Source organism: Natator depressus, chromosome 20, assembly GCF_965152275.1.
Source record: "Natator depressus isolate rNatDep1 chromosome 20, rNatDep2.hap1, whole genome shotgun sequence".
Classification (NCBI taxonomy): domain Eukaryota; kingdom Metazoa; phylum Chordata; order Testudines; family Cheloniidae; genus Natator; species Natator depressus.
This window is the reverse complement of record NC_134253.1, coordinates 9,183,295-9,208,749: the sequence shown is the minus strand read 5'-3', so window position 1 is coordinate 9,208,749 and position 25,455 is coordinate 9,183,295. Positions and strand designations below refer to the sequence as shown.

Genomic DNA, 25,455 nt, shown 5'->3' with positions numbered 1-25,455 from the left:
ATGCGCTGGGACCTGCGGAGCTGCCAGCTGAGGATGACCTGCTCTCAGTGGCAGAGTACAGACAAGCCTGGGCTTCGGGACCCTGGTGCTTGGGGACACGAATGAGCTCACAGGGAGGGGCTCCCTTGTTATCCCCATGTTACAGTGGGGGAAGATGCAGTGCAGAGGGAGGGGAAGTGACTTGCCCAAGGTCACCAGTCGGTCCGTGGCAGAGCCAGGAATGGAACCCAGGAGTCCTGCCTCCCTCCTCCTGGCACAAGCGCTAGGCCCCAGATTCCTGTAGGTGCAGCTGAAAGGGAGGAGCGATGGATGCAAGCTTATTATCTTGCTCCATACAATGAGCTCGGCTCCTGAGACATGAAGGGAGCTGTCCGTCCATGTGTGTGTGTGTGTGTGTGTGTGTGTGTGTGTGTGTGTGTGAGATGGCTGTCCATCTGTCTCTCTCAGTGTCAGGTCCGTCTGTCTGTCTCTCTCTGGGCTGCTTGCATTTCTCCCTTTACCTGTCTAAAGAATAAGCCCATCTGAGCGATGTGAGTTCAGGGCCCTGTCCTGGGCAGCCTGGAGCCTTCCCCCCACTTCTACCCAGCGAGCTGCACAGTGAGTGCAGCCCATCCAGTCCCCCTGAGGATTAGGGCTTGCTCATAGCCAGCCGGGAGCCTGAGATCCCAGCCAGGAGGCAAGGTAATGGGCACAGGCCACCACCATGGACACTAGAACCTGGACTGAGACCCCAGGGCCCAGTCCCCCTGGCAGTAACAGCTGTGGGGTCGCTGGGAGTCACTCGTGTCCCACCAGCTCTGGATCCTACCACGGCTGCACCGCTCCATCCCATCCCACTGCCAGCCCTGCTCCCCACACTGCCCTGATTTACCTGCCACATTCTGGAACCAGACTCCGGGCAGGTCTCTCGGATCCATGGTGCAGATGGAGAAACAGCCAGCTCCCAGGAGCAGCCTGTGCGGCTACCTCTGACAGAGAGGGAGGTGGGGCTGGACCTAGGGCCAGATCATGCTAGGCTCTCCCCTTATTACTGGGAAGGGGCTCTTCGGGTCACACTGGGCCATGGACATATCTGGGGCAGCCTAGTGCCCAGTTGCATTGCTGCACAGAGGGACGGAATGCAGCTCTCCCGGCCAGTGTCAGCAAAACGTCATTTCCCTAGTGTAGCCGGGCCCCTCTGTCTGGGACAGCCACTTGCTTGTGGGCTGCACTGATTGGGGTGAGCCTTCACTCTTTTGGTGCCATTCACAGCCCTCTCCAGTGTCTCTGGCGTGTCCTACCCAGTGACAGCCTGTCAGCAACTGCCATGAGGGTGACACAGCAGGTTGCCGGATGCCTTAGAGCCGAGCCGTTTACCGGAGGGGGGCCTGCAAGGAAGAGCGGGGCAGCCAGCACCGGCATTGCCTTGGCTGTCACTTCTGGGGGGCCTGTCCTCTCTGCCCCCTCTCTTTGGATCCCAGCCCAGACTCCTCGCGAGGCAGGTGGGTTCCCACTTCCACTTATTGCCCTGCCATTCGCGCTGCTTCCCCAGACAGCTGGGATTCAGAGGCTCGAGGACCTAGTGGACTGGAGACAACTGACGGCTCCCGCTCTGGCACACTCCCATACGTCACGGCAGCTTGGAGAGGTTCCATCAGCCTGCAACTGTGGTAGCTGTGATGGGTCATGAATGGCCTGGTGCTGGGAGCCAGAGCTGGGCAGTGTCACGCCCTGCAGAGCAGACCCGAGTCCCCCTGTGCATCTCAGTCTGAGGACAGCTGCCCCTCTGACTGAGCTGTCATAGTGGATCAGGGGCTGCACCCTTGTGGGGTTAGCCTGGCTGGGCTAAGTACCTTGGCGGGGCGAGGCAGGGGGGGTCACCCCTCCTAGATCAGGGCTGGATCAGCATCCCCTCCCCCTGGGGGGCATGTTAATTGCTCCTCTCCACCGATTATCACGCTCATTGCAAATAGAGGGCAGCCATCCTCCAGCTATTGATTTCCAGAGTCCTCAGCGGGTGAGACTAACCAGCCCTCCGTGGCCCTAGATCCCTGAGTTCTTGGTGAGGCCTCTGGGATGGGCTGGACCCTGGTTCCTTCCCACAGCGAGGACAGAGCACATGGGGTATCAGTGGGATCCTTTAAGGACTAGAATCCTCTCCCTCCCAGCCACATGTGGCCAGAGGGCTGCACTCTGCCTGCGCTGGGGTCACCTTTAATGCCCAACATTAGTTCTAATTAGGGAAGCCACCTGTCCTGTTTTTTGAGGGATGTCTCTTATTTGGTGTGTAATGTCCCATTACCCTGGTCTAATTAATGCTGCTAAGAAGTGTTTGTCCAGATGCAGAGTGTTCCAAAGGATTGGTCCTACACTGGGGCACAGAGCTGGGATCTGGGGTAATGAACACAGAGCCCTAACATTAGCTCTGCCCATTTAGTTCCCATCCACGTGACCTTTGTGACCTTGAGATGTAGATGGTCACTAGTCCTACTCATTGTTAGTGTCGGCATGGATGCTCGCTCCCCACGTGCTGCTTTTCCTCTAGGGTGTAATAGACAATGATCCACCATGTAGGATTTGAGAGAACAGGGTCCCTACTCTAAAATGGAGCTGAAATCCTCAAGACAGACCCTTGTTATCTAGGAAATCCTACAGGCTCTGAAGAGTCCTTTCAATGAGCACACAATGAAATCCTGACCACGTTCTCTGGGGCTCTTTGGTAGGAGCTCATAGACCATAGAACCCTCTCCAGGACTCCTCCATGGGCGCTCACAGCTCATAGAACCCGATCAGGTTCTCCGGAGCCGTTCCATAGGCACTCACAGCCCATAGAAACCAACCATGTTCTCCAGGGCTCTTCCATAGGATCTCACAGCCCATAGAACCCGACCACGTTCTCTGGGGCTCTTCGGTAGGAGCTCACAGCCAGCATTTAGCTGTTCAGATTCCAGGCACGCTCTCCTCTTTCCTGGATGCTCAACTGCGCTTTCCTCTTTGTTAGTTTCTGTTTTTAACCTGTCAAGGGATTTGTCTGGGGATTGTGTTGCAGTGAATTGATCATTTCCTAGGGGATGGAGGAGGGTGGCTGTGTGGTTAAGGCTTTGGACTAAGATTTGGGAGAGCTGGGTCCAATTCCCAGTTTAGCCACATAGTCGGTAGATGACTTTATGCAAGGCACTTAATTCATCCTGTGCCTCTGTATAGAACAGGGCTAGGAGTTCCCTCCTCACGGGGGAGAGGGGAGGTGAGGAGAGGTTGTGAAGCAGGTGCTCGGTATGAGGATGATGAGCTGGATAATTGCCTAGGTAGAGCTGACGTTGGGATGTTCTGGTGCTGCAGGTGACTCGCGTGTTGCATAGACGGAAGTAGCTTCAGGCATCTCCCTGCCAGCTGTCGTCCCACACAAGGTGAGAAGGCTCATGCTGTCAGACAGAGCTGCCAGAGGCGAGGTTCGGATTATGCCATTCACCCTCTCCCCATGTATGACCAGCGTTTTCTGTCTCATCTCACGTCTTGCTGCAGCATTGCCAAGCTGTGACCTTCCTTCTCTGCCCACCTGGCCCGAACTCTCGCCTAATGCCGCAGCTACCACGTGACCCTTCTGGCCTGGATGCCTGCAGTTCCCCTGCGCTCCCCTGTCCATTTGGAATGCTGCTGCTAAGGTCATCTGCTTGGGTCGTCGCCCCGGCCCCGGCACCCCTCCCTTGGCCACCCCTCTTCCAACACAGATGTCTCTCCTCACCCGGGCAAACCCTTCCCCCCTCCACCTTGCACAGCTTAGCCCCCAACGTCTCACCACCTACTATCGTATCACAAGGTCAGAGAGACCCCACCCTCCCTAGCCTGATTCCCCACAGTCCCCTCCATCCTCCCTCCTCACGCTGGAGAAGCTCCCTGAGTAGATCCATAAAACCAGCAGCTCATCCTGCTTCAAATCCCTCCCCAGCGCCCCGCTCTGGGATGATGCAGATAGGGAACTGAAAGCTGGTGCTCGTTAGACTGCTGGAGAGCTGCCCTCATGTCGCTGCCTGGCCCCAGATGGAGTGCAGAGCTGGTCTGTGCTGTTACCACGGCTAGGTCCCTCCTTAACCCACAAAGTCCTCGGGGCCGTGACTCACATTTGTTCTGTCTGTGCAGCACCTGGCGCCCTGGTCTTGACTGAGCATCTAGGTATTGTTGTAACATAAGTGATAAATAACTGTTATCTCAGTGTGTCCACAACACTCCCCTTCCTGGAGAAGATACCAACCTGCCCCCCATCCCTGTGACTCAAGATCCACTTGTTGCCAGCTGGCAGAGGGGGACATAGAGGGATAGGGTTGCCCTGAGTTCACCAAAACAAAGCCCTGTAAGGCGTCTGCTTACAGCCTGTGTCACACACATCAATCATTGTGAGACGTACGTGCAGAAAATATGTGAGGAGTTCTGGATATATGCTGAAAATTATGTTCTCTAAGCGTTATCGTTAAAAGCCGCTCAGTCATGCTTGGAGACAAACTCCTCCAGACAGGAGGTGGGAGACCCTATCGCCCTGGTGCATTGTGTGTGTCACACCAGAAGTCTCTTGGTTAGGTGAGTCAAATGCTAATGAAGAGCTCGCAGAGATTTCAGAAGCAAAGGAACAGGAAGAGGTAGACAGTGGGGGATGGGGGCCTGTTTTCAGGAGAAGATCAGAGTTCTGCTCTGGTATTTCTGGGCACGCAGAGAAACACTCTGGTGACAAGAAGCTGCCAGCAGGGTCGATCTGATGAAGGGGGATCCCAGCCATGCTGGTTGAAAAGGCCTGGGGGTAAACTAGGCTGCAAGAGACAGCCTGTCTTGTGGGTTAAGTTGAGGCTCTAGAAAGCGTGTTATGATTTTGTTTCATGTGTAACCCTGTGTTTCAAGTCCTCGTACCTACTATCATTGGCGTTTCTGATAATAAACTCATTCTCGTTTTCACTGTGGCTGTAGCTAAGTGCGGTGTGTTAAGCGGAGTGGTGATCCTGAGTGCAAACCACTGAGCTGGTGTGCACTGTTCCTTGGGGAGCAGAGACTCGGAGGGTTCTGTGATTGTTCTGGATCAGGGCTGAGCCCTCCAGAGGGATGCTCAGAGCACTCAGGGCTGGTGTGTGCCTATCGCTGACCTGTACAGACAGAGCGAGGCCAGCGCAGGCCTGGGAGGCCAGGCTTGTGCTGTCAGAGGCTGGTGGGGTCACGGAGCTGATCCACAGCAGGCACAGACAAGACTCTCACGCTAAGAGCAAGTGGTAGCGAAGGGCCTGGGTACTGCTGGGGAGCGTCACAGTGACATAGTTGGCTGGATCTATACTCAGTTTGCTGGTTAGCGAAGGGTCACGCTCCGGGCACTTATATACAGTTAACATAGATACCCGGAGATTCACAGGTAAAGAAAAGGTTGTGGTTTGTTGTTCTCGGTGTGGTTCTTTTGAGTAAGGGACTGGAGCAGCAGGAAAGGCAAGGTCATGCTGGATATACCAGGAAGCAGCGAGAAGTCGCTCACTCCCAGACACAGCACAGACACACCTGTACAGGGCACAGGCTCCCAGAGCTACTCTTTCCAGAGCCCTGGCCAGCTCCCACGGGCTGCTCTCTGCAACCCCGCACTCCCCAGGCCCTCCAGCTAGGACTAAGGCAAGTCTCTCTGTATAGCACAGCCTGCCTACTCCTTTGAGTCTCTCCCTGAGCCGAACCCTTTATATGGACCAGGTCTCTGCTGGGAGGCAGCTAATCAGTCCAGGTGGTGGCTGGGCCCTGTCTGCCCTTAAAGAGCCTGTCAGCCTATACAGGGCCTAGGGCTTTGACCCTCGCAGCCTGTCTCTAGGGGATGTTGTGAGGGTGCACCTTGCTCTTAGGGCTTGTCAAGGTTCCTTCCCCACTCTGAACTCTAGGGTACAGATGTGGGGACCCGCATGAAAGACCCCCTAAGCTTATTTCTACCAGCTTAGGTTAAAACTTCCCTAAGGCACAAAGTCTTTGCCCTTGGATTAGGTAAAACGCTGCCACCACCAAGTGTTTTAGACAAAGAACAGGGAAAGGACCACTTGGAGTTCCTATTTCCTCAAAATATCCCCCCAAGCCCTTACACCCCCTTTCCTGGGGAGGCTTGAGAATAAACAAGATGAGCACAAACCCCTTGGATTTTTAAGACCCAAAAAAACCAATCAGATTCTTAAAAATCAGAACTTTATTAGAGGAACAAAAAAAAAAAAAAGATAAGAGAACAACTCTGTAAGATCAGAATGGAAGATAATCTTACAGGCAGTCAGATTCAAAACATAGAGAATCCCTCTAGGCAAAACCTTAAGTTACAAAAAGACACAAAAACAGGAATACACATTTCCTCCAGCACAGCTAATTTACAAGCCAAAATAAAGAAAAGTTAAAGCATTTTCTAGCCAGATTACTTACTAACTTTACAGGAGTTGAAGGGCTTGCATCCTTGATCTGTCCCCGGCAAAGGCATCACACAGACAGACAAAAACCTTTTTCCCCCCCTCCAGATTTGAAAGTATCTTGTCCCCTCATTGGTCATTTTGGGTCAGGTGCCAGCAAGGTTACCTTACCTTCTTAACCCTTTACAGGTGAAAGGATTTTGCATCTGGTCAGGAGGGATTTTATAGCACTGTATACAGAAAGGTGGTTACTCTTCCCTTTATATTTATGACAGGGCTCCTTGTCCCTCACTAATCCCTGACCGTTGTACGGATATTGATCTCAAAGGCTTGAAGAGCGAAAGTGGTTTTAAACCCCATCACTGTCCAGTGTTAAACAGCACGAGATAGCTTCAGCGGGCGTTAGGCATACCCAGGAGCATGCGTTCACATTGGAAGCTTATTGATTAAACCACGAAAGAACAAGAAATCAAAGCCAGCGTTTCCACAGTCTCTCTCCTTCTGGAGTCAAAATACCAGTCTCTTATTTTCAGAACAATCTTTCTTCAATGAAAAGGAAAAGGTTAATTTTACTCTCAGGCCTGATGTGAGGGGAATTCTTGTGGCCTGTTCTAACAGACAGAGCCAAGGCGGAGGAGAGACGGGATAGAAAAGATGGATGAAATACAGCTTTTGCTGATGTTTTTGGAACACTGGACTGCTGGTTAGTTACGAGTAGGTAGATTGGCTGGCAAGTCAACCATGACACCTACTGCTTGGAGCCTGGTTAGTTACAGTCTGGTCAGGGCTGTCATTGGGTTGGATCCTTTCTGCTTACGCAAGGCAAGTTTGGATGAAAAGCAGAAAATAATCCGGGAAGGGAATACAATGTAGGATCTTACGTGCCTTTGGGGTGCTAGTAATTAGCTATCCCCGCTGGTGGGCTGAGGGCTGGATGCCAGGATAAGGGGATGACTTTCAGCACTCACAGGTAGAGACAAAGTTCCCCAAACAGGAGCAAGGCCAGCCGGCCTTCCCCCCAGGAAGAGTCTTAGCTGAGTTGCAGAGCTGCAGGCAGGGGAGGCGCTGGGGGAAGATTATTCTTTTTTTTCAAAGTCGTCTTTTAAGAGCCCCAAAAAGGAGTACAAGTGGGTGACATGTTTTAGCCTCATTATTTTGTCCACTAGTGAAATCCATTTCTGTAAGGCCAGGCTTGGCATGGCTAACTTTTGACACTTGGGGGTTACCTGAGGTGTCCGAGGGGCATCACTAACTTGCTCTCAGCCTGTCTGCGCCCACAAGCAGAAATGAGTGCCCTGTCCCTTGTTCTCCAGACATCCGTAGCATTCACTGATCTACTGCCTCTGTGGAAACAGCGCCCAGGGCACGGGTCTCACCTCAGTTCAATACTCTCTGTAGCACAAGGCACTTAGACAGGGGTCTAGTAAAAGCAAATGGAAGTTTATTTAACAGAGCTTGAGACAGATTCAGCTAAAAGCAAGTTTAAGGATTTGGAAACAAGATTACAGCTAAAAGAAAACATGGAATGCAATCCACAGCCAGTGTGTGTTAACGAGCGGCGTCCTAATACGGTCTCTCTCCCCCTTGTGGCGCTCATCCAGTCCAGAGAACTGGGCTCCACCTTGCATGCCCGCTGGCAGAGTTTCCCCTCTGCAGTGGATAACACCTCGTGCCATTTTGTCTGCTCTCGTACAGTTACGGGCTCTTCCAATTGTCTCTGCCCAGAGCATTCTCCTGGGTTGATTGGGTTTGGTTGGGGCACAGGCTCCCGGCTGGGCACAGGGCACGGTGCGGTCAGACCGGGCACGGGCTCCCGGCTGGGCAAAGGGCACGGCGCGGTCAGACCAGGCACGGGCTCCCGGCTGGGCACAGGGCACGGCGCAGTCAGACCGGGCAGGGGCTCCCGGCTGGGCAAAGGGCACGGCTCGGTCAGACCAGGCACGGGTTCCCGGCTGGGCACAGGGCCTGGAGCGGTCAGGCTGGGCATGGGCTCCCGGCTGGGCAAAGGGCATGGCACGGTCAGACCAGGCACAGGCTCCTGGCTGGGCACAGGGCACGGGGTGGTCAGACCGGGCACGGGTTCCCGGCTGGGCACAGGGCACGGGGCAGTCAGATCAGGCACGGGCTCTCGGCTGGGCACAGGGCACGGGGCGGTCAGACCGGGCATGGGCTCTCGGCTGGGCACACGGCACGGCATGGTCAGACCAGGCACTGGTTCCCGGCTGGGCACAGGGCACGGGGCGGTCAGACCGGGCATGGGCTCTCGGCTGGGCACAGGGCACGGCGCGGTCAGACCGGGCACGGGTTCCCGGCTGGGCACAGAGCGGTCAGACCGGGCACGGGCTCCCGGCTGGGCACAGGGCACGGCTCAGTCAGACCAGGCACGGGCTCCCGGCTGGGCACAGGGCACGGCTCGGTCAGACCAGGCACGGGCTCTCGGCTGGGCACAGGGCATGGGGCGGTCAGGCTGGGCACAGGCTCTTGGCCGGACACAGGGCATGGCAAAGTCAGACCTGGGGCAGGCTCTTGTCTCAAGTGCCTTAGCTTTCGCCCACACCTCGGGGTCTCTGCATGGCCACTGCGAAGCGTAATTCCCAGCTCAGCTACATCTACGTGCGCCAGCTTTCTATGAGCTCGGGCACTAAAAATAGCAGTGTAGTGACACAGGCAGTGGGATGGGGGAGCTACACTCCTGTTTGAAACCTTAGGTCCATACTTGGGGGGCTAGCCCTTTATGGCTTGGCCTCCAGCCAGCTGCACTGGCGTAAATCATGTCTACACCAGGGGCTTGTAGTAGAAGCTAATATCAAGCACTTCTGCCACAGTTTGGGTCCAGTAATTGCCCACTGTGCTGCTGGACACCCCAGAGAGCAGAGCTCTCAGCAGCTGGTCCCAGCGTGTTGCTCCTTTCCATTGTGCTCTGCGTGTTTCTAGGGAGACAGTCCCGACCGCTGCCCCACAGGGTTTCTGATCCCTGCCAGGCTCCACTTTCTTCAGCCTCTGGTGCCTCACACATTCCAGTGTCCACATCCCAGTGGGCTCTAGGCACCCAGCTCCTCTGCATGGAAGGGAGATGCTCCCAGGGGAATGACAGGTCTGTCTGTGGTCCCTGCTGGAGGCTGTGCCAATATGTGGCACAAGTGGCTTGTTTCTCCCCAGCTCACAGCAGCCCATGGCCTGCTGACCAGGCACTCACAGCAGCTGCCCTGTTTTCCCCATAAACATGCAGCTGTTTCATTACATGGAACAGAAGCAAGGGAGCCTGGGAGCTCTCCAGCCTTGCTGACACCCTCCCTTCTTCTGGTCTTTCCCCCAGGTCACCTTGAGCATCTTCGAGCTGGCCACGGCTGCCGGGATCCCATGCGACATTGACCCAGCCCTGGTGACTGCACTTTCCAACCTGAAGACAGGTAAGAGCCAGGCTGGGAGCTGCCCTCTAGCCCAGTCTCGCAGCACCAACACCGCCCTGGGTTCTGGCTGCACTCGCTCATTCAAGATGTGATTGTGAATTGTGACACATGCTTCTGTCCCAGTTTCCAGACACTTTTGCTAGAGATGTTTGTGTCTGTAACAATACTCAGCTCCCACAAAGGAGGGGCTCTGGATGGGTTAGGCCCTGTCTACACTAGAAAGTGGTAGCATTTTAACTATCCCAGTCTAGTCCAAGCAGTACATCCCCACCCAGCATGAATGCAGTTATTCCAGTTTAAAGGGGCTTTATGCCAGTCCAGCTATTCCTGAATGGGATGCCATCCCCCCTAGGGCTGGTGCCAGGGTGACTACATCAGTACAATATCACCCCCCACACCTGACATGCCCAAAACAGGACACCTTTCCAGTGAGGACCAGGTCTTAGTTCGCCAAGTGCTTTGAAGATACAAGAGCTAAGGTGACCTTGAGCAAGTCACTGCCTTGCTCTGTACCTCAGTTTCCCCTCTGTAAAATGGGAATGATGATAGTGACCTTTGGGTTCTCTTCATTAAGAGCTTGTTATTAGCGGAAGCCCATTAGAAGGGGGAATTGCCTTACCCTCAAGCATCTGTCGCTGGAGGCAGAAGCCATCAGTAGCTGCCACCGTGCAATGAGTGAAGCCAATAAAGATTTGGGCAGGGATGACAAATACACCTTAAGAACACACGTAGCATTGTCACAGGTGCCGCAGCTGATCCAGGGACGTTCCAGGAACACAGCCGGGATCCCCGCGGCTCTGGTCCCGCAGCTGTCTGCATGCCGCCTACCAGCCTGGGACTCCCAAGGGAGCTCTCCCTTACCCCACCACTTTGGCAGTTTTTTCCATGGTGCACATGCAGCTTCAAGCGAATCTGAGCAGTGTCAGTTATGTTCAGTAAAACTCAAAGCTCCGGAGCAGCAGGGACCTGACTCCATCTATCAGATAATTTACTGGCCTGTCACAGCCGCTGGGTGATTATATATATATATGTATATATATATTTGTAAGTCAAGTGGCCAAGCCGGGGAGAAGAACGGACAGTGTAAACCGAGCATATTACTGAAATCTCTGGTTGTACATCTTCTCCCTCTCTGCCTGATAGACAGCTTGTCCCCTGAGGAGGAGTACAAGTCAGCCTGTCTGCTGCTGGTCTTCGTGGCTGTATCTCTGCCGCTCCTCGCCTCTGACCCCTTCTCCATTTACAGCATCGAGATGGACGGTAAGAGGCCGGGACGGGCTGCTTTCCAAACGCCGGAATCTATTCACCCGCCACACATGCCGATAAATGGCCCAGTGGCGCCATCTGTGTTTTTGCCGTCAGTGCTCCATGACTAGATCCCCATCCTGCCCTGCAGGGGGCATCCCAGGACACCACCCTGCTTTCCTGGGTGAATGGCCCCGGGGCGGGGGCAAATGCTCAGGCTGCAGGGCAGTTTGTGGAAGTTCTTGTTACAAAACACACACTCCCAGAAAACGGGCCCTTGTTTCAAGTGCTGTTCCGCACTCCAACCCCAACTTGCATTAGTGGAAAGGCTGAGTGAGGTCCCGGAGCTGTTTAACACAAGGCCTGACTCACATTTCAAGGGAACCTGCCCCAACTGACGTGTTTAATTATTTCCATAATTCATTTGTCAAGAAAAATACAGAAACGAAAAAAGAAAAATGCCCACGTCTCCCTGCTGGGACAGGGCTGCTCGTGCACGTCACATCAGTGACAAGCAGAGGACTTCTCAGCATTAGGCCCTGATCCTGCCCCAGGAATACAGGACTGGAAGGACGCTCACATCCCAACCCCTGCTATTGCCGGCAGCCCCGTCAGATCATCCCCTTCCTAAACATCTCAAGCTCCATCTTCCAACTCAAGAGGCTTCTTGCCTATGGGGGGGCTGTTCCCAAACCTCCCTCCTCTGATGGTTAGAAACCTGCTTCTCATTTCCAGCCTCCATTTAGCCCTGGCCAATTTATCCGCAGGGGTTCCTGTGTCAGCCTTGTCCTTTAGCTTCAATAGCTCTGCTCCATCCCTGGCATTTCCCCCCGAAGGGTTTGCAGAGAGCAGCCCCCTCCCTCTCAGCCTCGCTTGCTAGGCTGACCCAGTCTCCTCTGTAAGATCAGTTCGCCATCCCCTGGCCATCTTAGCAGCCCTTCTCTGCGCCTCTGCCAGTCGGTATTCATTCCCATCAACAAGGCTGGCCACAGCTGCACCCGGTATTCCGGAGGCGGTCTCCCCAGTGCCGTGCCGATGGCATTAATACTTCCCTAGCTCTGCTGCCAATACCTCCTCAGGCCATAAGCGCTGGACTCACCCCAGTGACTTCAGTGGGGTTGAGATGCACGTGTGTAAGTGCTCCCAGGATCAGGCCCTTAGATGCGGGGGTGGTGTCTTTGTAACGGTGCTGGGGGTGCACTGGGGGTGCGGTAGGGAGACAAGCCGAGCCTCCCTGTCCAGACGCAGTTCAGTGAGCTGTGAGTGCCAAGCCCCCCTGTCTCCTTCTCCCTGCAGGGTACAACAACAATATCCACTGCCTGGCCAAAGCCATCATCCAGGTGTCTGCCGCGCTCTTCACCGTCCACAGCAAGAACATTGAGACTCACCTCAAGGAGTTCCTGCTGGTGAGCAGCTGCGGGCGGGTCTCATTCCATGCAGCGGGCTTGTGCGCCAGGTGTACTGCCCCTGAGGGCATGCTGGGAGTACTGCACCCTAGAGCGTACTGGGAGTACTGCGCCCAAGGGGATGCTGGGAGTACTGCCTCCAAGAGCATATTGGGAGTATTGCACTCTCGAGCGTACTGGGAGTACTGCGCCCAAGGGTGAACTGAATGGTTCTCCCCAGCTGAACTGGTGCTTGCAGGATGTGGGTTATGAGGTGCTCAGTGAATTCATAGCTACCTCTTGCTTCTAGGTGGGCCATGCCCGAGACAGTCTGTTTATCCTCCAAATGGTCCAACCCAGGCACATGGGAATGGCCAGGGATTCAGCTACTCCAGTGTCCTGCCTGACAGCTGGTAGCTCCCCAGCTGTTAAGGCCAGAAGGGTGATCACCCAGTCTGAGCTCCTGCCTAGCACCGGCTAGAGAGCCTCACCCACAGTGACCACAGCAAATACTGCCTGGGTCCCACGAGGTGGGTCATCCTAGGCACCGCCTCCTAGGCACCGTCTCCTAGGCACCGCCAGGTGTTTAGCAAGCGTGAAGGCAGCCAGCGGTCTGTGGGGGATGGCATCACCCCGCAGCAATCACAGCACAGGGATGTGGGAGGGGAAGTCCGGCTGGACCTGCCTGATTCATCTCCCACTGAGTTTGGATTCGGGGTTCCGAGGGGCCTCCCGCTCCCAGGTGTCTGGCATTGGAAGCGGCTGGCATTGGGGGAAGGGCGACAGCCCCAGTAAGTGGCTGTCCCTGCTGCCCTGCCAAACAGGAAGCTGGCAGGGAGTGTCCAATGCGATAGGGATGGACACAGCCACCTGCGTTCCAGCCAAGCCACCTCCCTGCCAGGGACTCCCACTGGCAGCAACAGAGCAAGTAGCTGACATGCTAGCTGGTTCCCTTCTCCCGCCAGGCACCCAGCAGCTCCCCATGTAAGTGATGGGGAACCCATCCCTACCGTACCTGCGCATTAGGAGAGTCACTGAGCACACTAGAGCCCCCTCCCCCTCATCTCCCTCTCAGGCAGCCAGTGGGAGCTGTGGGGCTGAGCTGCTCTGGAAATCTGGACATTGCTGGCAAGAACGTGAATCTTATCAGTGAGTTCTTCTAGCTGAGATTTTAACTGAGAACAGTTCCAACCCATCCACATGGAGTGTGCGTGTGCCTGAGGGCTCCATGGGGTCTCGTCATTAGCCAAAGGTGACTTGGGGTCAGGACTCCTGGGACCTACTCCGAGCGCTGAAGGGAGTGTGGGCCCAGGGTAGAGCAGCAGTCTGGGAGGCAGGACTCTGGGCTTCTATTTTGAGGACTATTGGTTAGAGCTGGGGGCCTGGCAGTCAGGATTCCTGGGTTCTATTCCTGATCCTACTGTGGGAGCTTGGGCAAGTCCCTTCTCTTGGCCTCAGTTGTTCCCTTCTGTAAAGGGGGGGTGATACTGACCCGCCTGCGGGTGTACATTGACATATGCAAAGTGCTTTGGGATGCTAGAGGCAGCCAGGGGCTGAAGGTCAGCGAGAACTTAGGACATCAAAGCTCTTATGGCCAGCCAAGGGTGAGTCCTTTCTCAGTGGCCTGCAGCCGGCTGGCCCCTGGTTATAGCAGGAAGTGACAGCCACATCTATAAGAATGACTTGGGGGGCCACTGTTTGTGGGTTCCATCTCAAGGTGCCTGGGGCTGATTTTCAGAAGGTGCTGAGCATCCACTGCTCATATTGGTTTTAGCTGGTGTTTTATCTTCTCAGCACCCCTCAAAATCAGAGCTGTGGGGGGTAACTTCAGCACAGAGGAGGTTTGTACCCTCGCTCTCACACCTGCAAAATGCCCTGCAGGCACACGGCTGGGTCCTGGCACCCCTAACCCTTGATTGGCTTCAGAGGAGCCTGGTGGGGGCTGAGCAGAGAAGGGTACAGCTGAGTGGGATGGTCGGGTTCTGGCAGGTACGTAATGGTGTTTGATGCCAGCCCAGAGCTTGGTGTTGTTATCTCTCTCTTCAGGTTTTCTCTTATTCACAGCCCTTCAGTGGGGGCAAAAAACCACAGCTGACTGAGCTTGATACATTTCTGGCGGGGATGGGATGACGGGACTGCCCACAATGGCATGTAGCCAGTCTGTGACAGCTAGCAGCAAATATCTCCACTGGCCAGTGATGGGACACTAGATAGGGAGAGCTCTGGGTCTTGCCCACATGCTCAGGGTCTAAGATCACCATATCTGGGGTTGGGAAGGAATTTTCCCTCAGGCCAGATTGGCAGAGACCGTGACGGGTTTCGTCTTCCTCTGCAGCATGGGGCACGGGTCACTTGCAGGTGTAAACTAGTGTAAATGGCGGATTCTCTGTAACTTGAAGGCTTTACATCCTGATTTGTGATTCTATGTAGTCTGAGCTCCTGCCTAGCCCAGGCCATGGCACTGCCCGGGGCTAATTCCTGGTTGAGCCGGAGCATAACAAGGACGAGGTTTATGGCCTAGTGCATGGAGCAGTCCAGTCACTCTGGCGGGGGAAGGGACTCTTCTAGGCGGTCCAAAGTGGGTGGTGGCTTCATTTAAAATCCTGGTGGATGGTTCTCAAATGAGTCCAGCTGGGCTTGCTGGGCAGCCAGTTCCCCCCTGAACAAACAGGCTGCAGACTGAACATGGGGTAAAGGCTGACTGGAGGCTCTGGCATAGGCTGGTGGGTAAGGCCCAGGCTAGGATTTGGGAAGAGCTGTGTTCTAATCCTGGCTCTGCTACTGACCTGATGTGTGACCTTGGACAAGTCACTTCACCTGCCTCTGTGCCCCCTCCCCTTTGTCTGTTTTCTCCACTGTATGGTCTTTAGGGCAGGGGCTGTCTCCCAGTGTTTACGTGGCCAGCCCTGTCCTTTGGGTCTCTAGGCCTGCTGTACTATAACAGAAGCTAATTAACCATGCCCCACGGGAGGATAGCAGGGAGCAGCTGCTGCTGTCAATAAACAGTGATTCCTTCCCCGGGGAGTTCTTGTTTGGGCTCTTCAGAGGCATTTAAATTCCTTCCTAGGAAAGAGAAACAAGCAAGAGCCTTTGGAGAGCAATAAGATGACATATTGGATAAGATTGCAATTTACTCCTATCTGCACAGCTCAGTCTTGGCAGGGCTTTGCCTGCCCATCTGTTAAACTGGGGGAATTTAGCGAGGGACAAGCCACTGCCTGGTTCCCAGTGCCTCCTGGTTCTTTTCTCTCCGAGTGTTTCAGACTTTCCATGCTTTTGAGCCCTTGCTCCATGCAATTCTGGAGTCCCAAGGCCAGACACCAGGGAAAATCAATCCTGTGCCATTCTCCCTGGCTCGCAGTGAGTGATGGACGGAGGAATTGGGGGATTGGAAAAGACTTGTGCATCAGACTATTATTTTTGGCCTGTGGGAAAACAGCCAGCTTGGGAGTGAACCTGATTCATTGTTGATTAGAAACATCAGAGATTGCAAAACGAGCCAGTGCCATCCTTTCTGTGGACGAGTTTCACCTGCAGCCACAAACCCTGCCGAGAGCTCAGGGAGCAGCTGCTGGTTTGGGTCTGGCCTGGGATGATAGTAACAAAAAGCTGGCATCTCCTGATGGCCCACAATGTGTAAAGAGTTGTTAGTTCTCAGTTCACTTCCTACTGAAGAAGCATCACAGTGTAACAGACTTGCAAATTGTGCATCGGTCTAGCTTAGTCATTGCTGTAACATCTGTGCATCTCCCAATCTTTAATGTATCTATCCCCACACGCACCGTGGGGGCAGGGCAGGGCTAGCATCCCCATCATATGGCTGGGGAATTGAGGCACAGAGAGACTCAGGATATGTCGACACTGTTATTAAATGCGTGCGTGCCTGGCCTGTGTCAGCTGACTCGGGTTCGGGCTCCGGGGCTGTTGAATTGTGGTGTAGATATTAAGGCTCATGCTTGAGCACAGGCTCTGGGACCCACCCCGCTTAACACCACAGTTAAACAGCCTCATAGCCCACGTCAGCTGACACAGGCCAGCTGCGGGTGTTTAACTGCAAGTGTGGACGTGCCTCGAGTAACAGTCATGCAGGAAGTCTGTGTCAGAACAGGGAACTGAAACTGCATTTCCCCTAGTGTTTCCCTGGTCCACCTAGAGGATAACAGACTACTACCGTTGCCAGCTAATAATACCTCAGTCTCAATCATTGCTAGCTCTTGAAGTGCCTCACAAAGGAGGGCAGTATCGCGGTCCCTGTTTTACCGGTGGGAATCCAAGGCAGAGAGTTTTGCCCAAGGTCACCCAGTAGGGTGGCCATATTTCCCTATGCTGAACCCGGGGCGCCTGGTAAAATTGCTCGTATTCAAGCGAGTTCAATGGCAATCAATCAGAACTATGCAGTACAAACCTTCACATTAACGTCGAGTTGACTGAGCCCGTTAAAAAGCAATGCTGCGAACTTGGATTCTTTTTATTTAGCTTCTTATCTGTCAGGCTTTAAGGTTCACGCGAGGAGAGGTGACACCCCCTCCCATACACCTCTCTCACGTAGGGGAGGCGTCTTCCCAAGGCAACACGTGGGACGGGGGGATGCAGGGTCACATGCGCCACCCCCCCCCCAGGTTTCTGCCAGGGTTCACAGCAGAATGTGGCCAGCAGCAGCCTTTTGGGCAGGAGGAAAGGGATGGGAGCTGCTTCCAGGTGCGGGATGCATGGGTGTGGGCGTGTGGGTGTGTTTGTCCGCGTGATGTGGCCTGTGTCTTCGCAGAGCTCATCTCCAAACCACCCCGCCCAGTGGATGGAAGCAGCTTGTTCCTTCCTGTCCACACAGTGTTGAAAGGCAGCTAACACCTCCAGGCTGCTGCTGGCCACCAACATAATCCAGATGCCTCCTGTCCCCTGGCTACAGCTTGGGCAGGAAGGGGTTAAGCCCTAAGGATGCATTGTGCCCCAGGGCCCACAGAACCTGACTGCAGGGGCTTTAGCAAACCAGGCCAGAGAGGTGGCTCAGCAGAGAAGAGTGCTTAGGGGACAGAGCATCCCCATGCTCCCTGGGGGGCGGGTGAAGAGGGTTCTAAGCCCCTGTGCTGTGCAGGGCTTTGGCACATGCAGGGCTTGGCTTCTCCTGGTCAGCGCCCTGGGCAGGAGGGTCTTGGGCTTCCCTGGGGCGCCAGCCCAGCCAGAGGCAGTGGGGGAAGGAAGGAGCCTGCCAGCCAGGCTGCTGGTGAGCTGAGCACTCCGACCAGGGGCTGGTTCTTTGCACAGTGCTGGAAGTGGGACGGGCCCCGCCAGGGAGCAGGAGAGCAAAGGGGCAAAGCAGGGAGAGGACAGCGAGAGGGGGAACATGTAAAGGGCCGATGGGTGGGCAGTAGAGGTGGCAAGTAACCAGCTGGCGCCTGCCCGCACTCACCAGCCACCGCAGCTCGCAGTCCGCAGCCAATCCCAGCCGGAAAAGGGACGGGGAGCAGGTCACTGCTGGCTGAGAGCCAGCACACAGCAGGGGCTGCACTGACAGACCAGCAGGGAGAGCGGCCAGCCCTGCGTGCTGCAGCTTTTTCCGGCCACCAGCCTTCCACACCCACCCCCATTGTTGGCCACTGGACCCGCCACTCACCGCTGGCGGGCAGGTGGCTGGCAAGCAGGGATCCGGCCAACAGCAGAACCCGCCAGTACTGATGACGCGGGAGACGGAAAATACAGGATAATTTGCCCATTTTTAAGAAAAAGTCAGGAGGATTTAAATATGGGACTGTCCCTTTAAAAACAGGGTGTCTGGTCGCCTTATCACCCAGCAGGAAGCCAGGACTACAGGCCTAGTCTCCTGGGTGCTAGTGCAGTGCTGGATCCACGAGGCCAGGGGTTCTCAAACTTCATTGCACCGTGACCCCCTTCTGACAACAAAAATCACTGCACGACCCCAGGAGGGGAGACTGAAGCCTGAGCCCACCCGAGCCCTGCTGGGTTCCAAAGCCTGGTGGGGCCAAAACTGAAGCCCAAGGGCTTCTGCCCCAGGTGGGGGGCCTGTAACCTGAGCCCCACCACCCAGGGATGATGCCCTTGGGCTTGGGCTTTGGCCCCAGCAAGTCCAGCAAGGCAGCCCTGGTGACCCTATTAGAACGGGGCCCTGACCTACTTTGAGGTCCTGACCCGCTGCACTAGGCTAAGGGTCTGGCAGGCCCGAGCCACCGAGTGACTGGCATGGCTTAGCTGCTGAGGGGGGCTGGTTACTCAGGCCTGCTCCTGATCTCGCTTGCACTGGTGTATCTCCATTCACTGCAATGAAGCTGCTCCTAACTGACCTCGGTGTGTGTGAGATCAGATACATTGACGTATTCTCATGTGGCGGAGGGCAGACCCCAGCATCAATGTGCACATTCTACAGGGAGGAAATCCAGGCACTTTGCAAAGCCCAGACACTGGTGGAGGAGCTGAGGCCGCTCCTTGGAGAGCCTCACAGCTGGCTGGTAGTGAGAGCATGCCAAGGGCAGGCAGCGCTGAGCTCTCAGCTGCGGGGGGCAGCCGAAAACAAACCATCTGGGCTCTGCATGCCCGTTCGCTGCCCGCTGCTGCACACTCATCGGCCAGCACAGAGATCTGGAGACAGATGCAGGGCATGGGGAGGTGTCCAGGCATCTGCAGAGATAAATAATGCTGAGGACAGCTGCCAAGCCCGGGTTGCCCTTCACAGGGGGCATGAAGAATCACAGAGCCTGTTAGATCATCAGTGCCGTCCCCCTGGGCAGCTCACAGCCCACAACAGCTGGGAATGTTTCAGGGGTGGGGATTCCATCGCACCCCATGGCTTGGGGCCAGTGGTGCCGGCGACTCACTAGGGGGCGCCGTTCTCGCCTACCCCAGCGTCCCGGCATGGAGAGAAGGGGTGCTTGCTCGCGGAGATGGGTCTGTCAGTCTGTCTGTTCAGGCCTGTTCTACACTTAAAAGTTTAGGTCGATGTAGCTGTAGCGCCCAGGGGTGTGTGACCAACCCCCCCCCCGTGGAGATGCAGCCAGGTCGAGGGAAGAATGTTTCCATCAAGCCAGCTAGCATCCCTCGAGGGGCTGTGAGGGGCTCCTAGCACAATGGAAAAACCCCTTCTCTGGCTGTAGGAAGTGTTGACAATATACCATTACAACAGCTTGGCTACAGCACTGTTGCAGTCCCGGCCCTGTAGACATGGGCTCAGACTGTAATCTCCTCCTGCTTCAGGGCAAACCCCATGCCCTGGCTGAGTGGGGTCAGGAAGGTTATTCCACCATTGCTCACGAGGGGGGCCCTGCTCTGATCAGTGCCCAGCACATGGCAGCACTCTCCATGCAGCTCCCAGGCTGTTGGAGGGAGTTGAGCTGGGAGTGGGCCCAGGCCTCTGGAAGAAGCAATTCTGACTGTGTGAGTGGCAGAGGGGGGCCGAGGAGGCCGGGCCATGGCTTGCCCCCCAAACCACAGCTGGCTGGGATCGGGGGGATGTTGTATCCCGCACATGGACTGGCGAGGCGGGTGAAAGTGGAGGTGTGAGTCTGGGCCCAGCTAGGGTGACCAGATGTCCCGATTTTATAGGGACAGTCCCGATATTTGGGGCTTTTTCTTATATAGGCTCCTATTACCCCCCCACCCCGTCCCGATTTTTCACACTTGCTGTCTGGTCACCCTAGGCCCAGCACTAGGGAGAGCAAAGCCAGCCTTTCACCTGGGTGTGTGTCAACATCCCCCGAGTCTGGGAGCCTCTGGCTGCCCCTCTCTTTGGGCCCTGCATGGGGAGCTGGCCCGGTTCTGAGATTCAGCTAATGGGATTGGACAGGTGGGGAGGGACTGTCAAAAGTGCTGAACACCCAGCAGCTCCCCCCGACAGCAATGGAGAATTCCCCTCCCCCTGCTGCAAACAGTGGAGAATCCCCCTCCCCCGCACTGAGAACAATGGAAAATCCACTTCCCTGCACAGAGAACAATGGAAAATCTCTTCCCTCATTGAGAACAATGGAGAATTCCCCTCCCCCTGCTGCAAATAATGGAGAATTGCCCTCCCCCCTCACTGAGAACAATGGAAAATCCCTCTCCCCCTGCTGTGAACAATGGAGAGCCCCCTCCCCTCACTGCAAACAATGATGAGTCCCCCTCCCCCCCCCGCCGCAAACAATGGAGAATCCCCCTCCTCTCCTGAGAACGAATCCCCCCAGTAGGAACAATGGAGAACCCCCTCTCCCCCCGGACAATGGGAGCTAAGCCCTTTTGCACCTCTAGCCAATGCACAGTTGGCAGCTGGCCAGGTGCCCCATGAGCATTTTCACCTTGCTCCTCCGGCCCAGCTAAGGCTGGTGTCAGAGACGGTCTCCCAGCCCAGACATCTCTTTGGTCCCATTGATCCTGGTGAAGGCAGGTCACTGATTTGCTCTGTCACAAGCTCCCTGATGTTCCAGTTCCAAGCTCCAAAAGGGCCTGGCGCTAGCTCCCTGCCAGCTCGGAGCTTCCCCAGCTGGTCCCCAACCCAGGGGCCAGGAAAGGGGGCGGGCGAAGAGCCGCCTCCCTGTGCCCGGTGAGTCTCTACTTCAGGAACCCTTTCCCCCTCTCCAGGCTCGGTGCCGCGCTGGGGCTGGAATAGGAGCCGTCAGGGCCCCTGCTCAGGGCAGGCCTCTGCCCTGCCCCATCCCCAGGCACTGGAGAAGCCAACAGGTCTTAATCTTTAGAGCCAGTTTTCATTACTGAGACGTGTTTAGCAAAGTTCAGCCCCTCAGGTGCCCTCGGCGCCCTTCCCCACGCACCGCGGACACTCCACCCCTTCCCCGCCACGCCCCAGAGGCATTGCCCTAGGCCCTAGCCCAGCCGCGCTCTGCAAAGCAACAGACCCGGCCAGGGGGCTCTGTGAGTTCGCTTTCCTCATTAACTGGAGACTCTGCTGAGGCGCCGTGGGCAGAGCCCGAGAGCTCATCTCTCTCTCCCTCCTCACAGCTGGCGTCCGTGAGCCTCCTGCAGCTGGGACAAGAGACCGACAAGCTCCGATCCAAGAACCGTGAATCCATCTCCCTGCTGATGCACCTGGTGAGGCTTCTGTGCGCTGGGGACAATGGACAGATCCCCCCGGCAGACACTTGGGTTAAGAGACACCCCCACGCACTCTGGGCCTGGGTAGGATTTGGGTGGCCCGGTGCTGAGCTGCTCCCAGACTGGAGGTGAGGTTGGGCTCCCACAGAGCTTCCAGCCATGAGCTCCCGCACCTGCCTCCTCCCCTGCTCTTATTCCCAGGGCAGGGGATAAAAGCAGTCAGCGGAGCAGAGACAGGCTCCCTTCCCAGGCCTTGGGTTAGGTTTCAGGCTGTCCCCCTGCAGCGTGGGCTTTCCAGCTGCCCTGGTGCTGCTGGGGGCAGAGCAGGGCGAGCTGCTTCCAGTGGTTCTCACATCCAGCCCCAGCGATGGGCCATTGCCTCCCGGGTGACTTCTCTCTCATGGCAGCCTGATCTGTCCCCTCCTGGGGACCGAGCTGCTGTCTCTGGGGCAAGATCATGGCCCCACAGATGGACAGAGCCCCTGTCTCTTTGCTCACCCAGCCCCCTGTGTAGGCGAGTGCTCTGGCACTCAGCGGGGGTCGAACCCCCAGCACCACACGCAAGCCCCTGCCACTGCACAAGGAAAGCAGCTGTAGTGCCTGGGGCCGGCGCTAGAGGGCACTGTGCCCACGCCCCTCTGTCAGTGCATTCCACAGTCACCCTGCCGGGCCCAGGTTTCCCCGAGGAGTCGGAGAGCAGGTGGTAGGCAGGCTGCGTCCAGGGCAGAGCTCATGCCTCAGGGCCTGGTGTGTGCCCTCCTCACTGGTCCCTGGTGGATGGTTTTGGAACTGTGGGTACCGTTGGCCCTTGGATTTACCCTCAGTGGGGCTGCTGAGCTGCTGTCAGAGGGGTCCGGGCTTCAGTCCCTGGAAGTTTAGATCAGCAGGTCCACCCTCTTCTTCAGTGGGCCGAGATCACAGCATGCACCCAGCCTCCCCTGTCCCCCACTTCCTAGCTGCTCTCCATTGGGGAGAGACCCCCTCCTTGGCTGTTTAATGCATCTGTCATTCCCCTCTAATGTGTGGGGCAGGGGGTGCAGGTGAGGGGGGGGTCTCTAAGAAGGCATCTACTACCCCTGGTGCTGCCCTATTGGCACCAGACTCTGTACCCCCTTGCGCCAGGCAGTCCCAGCCCCCGTGCAGGCTGGGCAGCCAGCTATCTGTCTCCATTAGCACTGGAAGGATATTGATTTCTGCCCTGATGGGAGGAGACGGCTGTGTCTGGGGAAGGCGAGGGCTCCCCGTCCGCTGCCCGTGATTGGTATTCGGGGAGCGGGGTGTTGGCAGCAAAGCAATTTAAATGCAAATGTTTCAATCTAGAGCTTGTGAATGAGGCTGCCTGGGCTCATTGTCCCCATCTGGGGAGAGCGCTGCTGAGCACAGCACATGGGCTCTGTGCCTAGCTCGGCTGCTGAGCCAGACCCATGGGCCTATGACACCTAGGCGGGCAAGCACAGAGCCTGGCAGCAGGGCTGCAGCCGGGTGAGAGGGAAATTCCACAGCTGGGTTCGGGGATGCTGGATTCCGTGGCTGTTGCAGTCCCTGTCCACTCTGAGCCCCCACCCCCACCCCCTCGGGTGCCTGGGGGGGATGGGCTGCCCCATGCAGCATTGCCTGGGGAGCAGCGACAGCAGAGTGGGCACAGGCCCTGGGCTCATCCCTGGCCAGGGCCCAGGGGTGCTGGAACGAGAGGTGCTGGGGAACCAGTACAAATTGTTCTTACACCCTGTCCCTGGCTCCTTGGTCTTGTGAATGGAGGGTGCTGGGTCCATCTGCCCTGACCCACATGCACTAGAGACAGAAGGAAACCCACTGGCCCCCCCTTCCATTCATCCAGCGCTGGCGTCGAAGGCTCCCCTCTCACCCAGCCTCTCCCTGCTGGGAAGTTTCAGGGGAGACGTTCTGCCCCCGGCTTGATGCCCCGTCCCTGTCCCCCAGCCACAGGCAATGGCTAGGTGTGCTGTGGGGAAAGGGGGGGCTGCCAGTTATGATCCCACGCCCATCTCCCAGTCTGCCCACCCTGCTCCGCCAGGGCTTTCAGGGAAGGAAGGCCCCATCCAAGGAGCAGGCTAAGCCCTTTTGAAAGTGAACGCTGTGCTTGACTCTCCTGGAGACATGGCCCAGCTTTCTCCTGATGTCCAGCTGTCACAGCCCCCTCCCGGCCCCTCATTTCCCAGGGGCAGCACTGTTCTTTCTTTCTGAAGCACTTTTACTCAAGGGTCAGTGTGAATTTCTGCCACAGCTGTAGCCTTAACATCTGCAGAGCAAAGGGGAGGGCAAGACACTCAGTTATGGACACTGGCCTCCCCTGCCTAGCTGTTCCATGCAAAGGGTGCCAGGACTCCTGGGTTCTATCCCCTGTACTGCCATTGCCTTGCTCCCTGACTTCAGGAAAGTCACCGCTCCCCTCTCTCGCCTGTTGCCTTGCACGATCACAGATTAATGAATTATCCCTTCTTCACTGCTGTAGGTCACCCCCTAGTACAGATGGGTAGACTGAGGCACAGAGCAGCGACGAGTTCCCCAGGGAGACAGGGGAGAACTCAGGTCTGCTGAGTCCCCAGGCAGTCCCTTAGCCACCAGCCCTGCCTTTCCTCCTGACATTCCCTGCAGCTGGTCCTTTACTCCTGACTCGCTAGGGTGCCCAGTCCCTGAGGTCTACATGCCCAGGCACCTGGCTCTCTCGAGGGCAATTGCCGTTATTGCTGCCAACCCCGCTGCTGACCACCCCATGAAATACCCAGAGGTCTCCAGAAGGCCCATGTGGCAGCCGTGCCCGGGGTTCCCCTGCTCCGTGGGGCCATACACTGGGACACGTGGTGGAGACAGGCCCTGATGCTGCTCTTCTGCGTGTCTCTTTCAGATCGTGGAGGAGTCGTCCTTCCTGACGGTCGACATGCTGGAGACCTGCTTCCCCTATGTGCTGCTCCGCAATGCCTACCGCGAGGTGCACAGGGCTTTCGTGCTGAGCAAACTCCCTGCCCACTGACAGCTGCAGCCTGGGCTCCCCATCTCCCTTTGCCCGCCCCTTCCCTGACGCATTGCAAATGAGCGCACCTTCCAGGTTGCGGAGCTGGCTCCCATATTGCCATAGGGCTTAAGGGCTGTACATATTTGCATACCCATTTGTGATGCTGGCAGAGCAGGTGCCAGCTCATGCCAGAGCCCCAGGCCAATTCCCTTGTGTATCAGTGTAGATCAAAGTGATTGTTAAATGTATAAGAGTGTAGCTGGTGTTGAAACTTCATGAAAACTAGTGGGATGTTTCTTGTATTGTTTTCACTTCTCTGTATCCCATTATAATGGAGTAGCAAACATTTATATTGTGTATTCCTCTGTAACTAAATAACCCATCAAACGAACCATCAAACGAGAAAGAAGCCTTGTGCAATGCTCATAAAAAACTTTCACAGAAAAGTGCTAATTTCAAAGCAAGTGGTCATTGTGTGTGATGACCAGAGGTCAAAGCCTGCAAATGCGTTCCGTACTCACTGTCATCAGAGGAAAAGCCCTCGTGGGTAGTGACCCTGACAGCTTGTTTTCTGTGAGAAGCTGGAAGTCTGGATTCAAGGAAAGATCTCTCATCTCAAGACTGTTTGGACTGTGACAGGGAAGTGTAGCAGATGCAAAGCAGAGATCCCTAGAGACAACCTGGGTACCCTGAAAAGACTTTTGGGAAACTCAGTTTATTACATCACTGCCACCATTTGGCATTACTAAAACTGTGAATCACCTGTGTGTGTAGTTCACCTGCTTTAACATCTCTAGAACTCTCATTTCCATTTCTGAGCTAATAAATCTTTAGTTTACTATGGAATTGGCTGCCAGCGTTGTCTTTCTTGTAAGATCTAAAGTACCAATTGATCTGGGGTAAGTGACAGCCAGTCTCTTGGGAGCAATCTAAATGTGATGTGATTTTTAGTGTAAGTAACCATCTTATCACAAAGTCCAGTTTGTCTGGGCAGCAAGATAGACTGGAGAGTCTGAGTGGAGGATCTGTGATTCCATGGT

At 55.8% G+C, this 25,455-nt stretch overlaps 1 protein-coding gene across 1 annotated transcript in view; it reads left to right on the top strand.

Moving 5' to 3' along the window:
• Positions 1-25,097, top strand: part of NCKAP1L (NCK associated protein 1 like) — a 68,859-nt gene extending 43,762 nt beyond the window's left edge. The window contains exons 27-31 of the mRNA XM_074934799.1: positions 9,691-9,784; positions 10,928-11,044; positions 12,326-12,435; positions 21,352-21,441; positions 24,308-25,097. Of these exons, the coding sequence (XP_074790900.1) occupies positions 9,691-9,784; positions 10,928-11,044; positions 12,326-12,435; positions 21,352-21,441; positions 24,308-24,433 (537 nt within the window). The 3' untranslated portion in view covers positions 24,434-25,097. The remainder of the gene's footprint in view (positions 1-9,690; positions 9,785-10,927; positions 11,045-12,325; positions 12,436-21,351; positions 21,442-24,307) is intronic.
• The last annotated feature ends 358 nt before the right edge of the window (positions 25,098-25,455 follow it).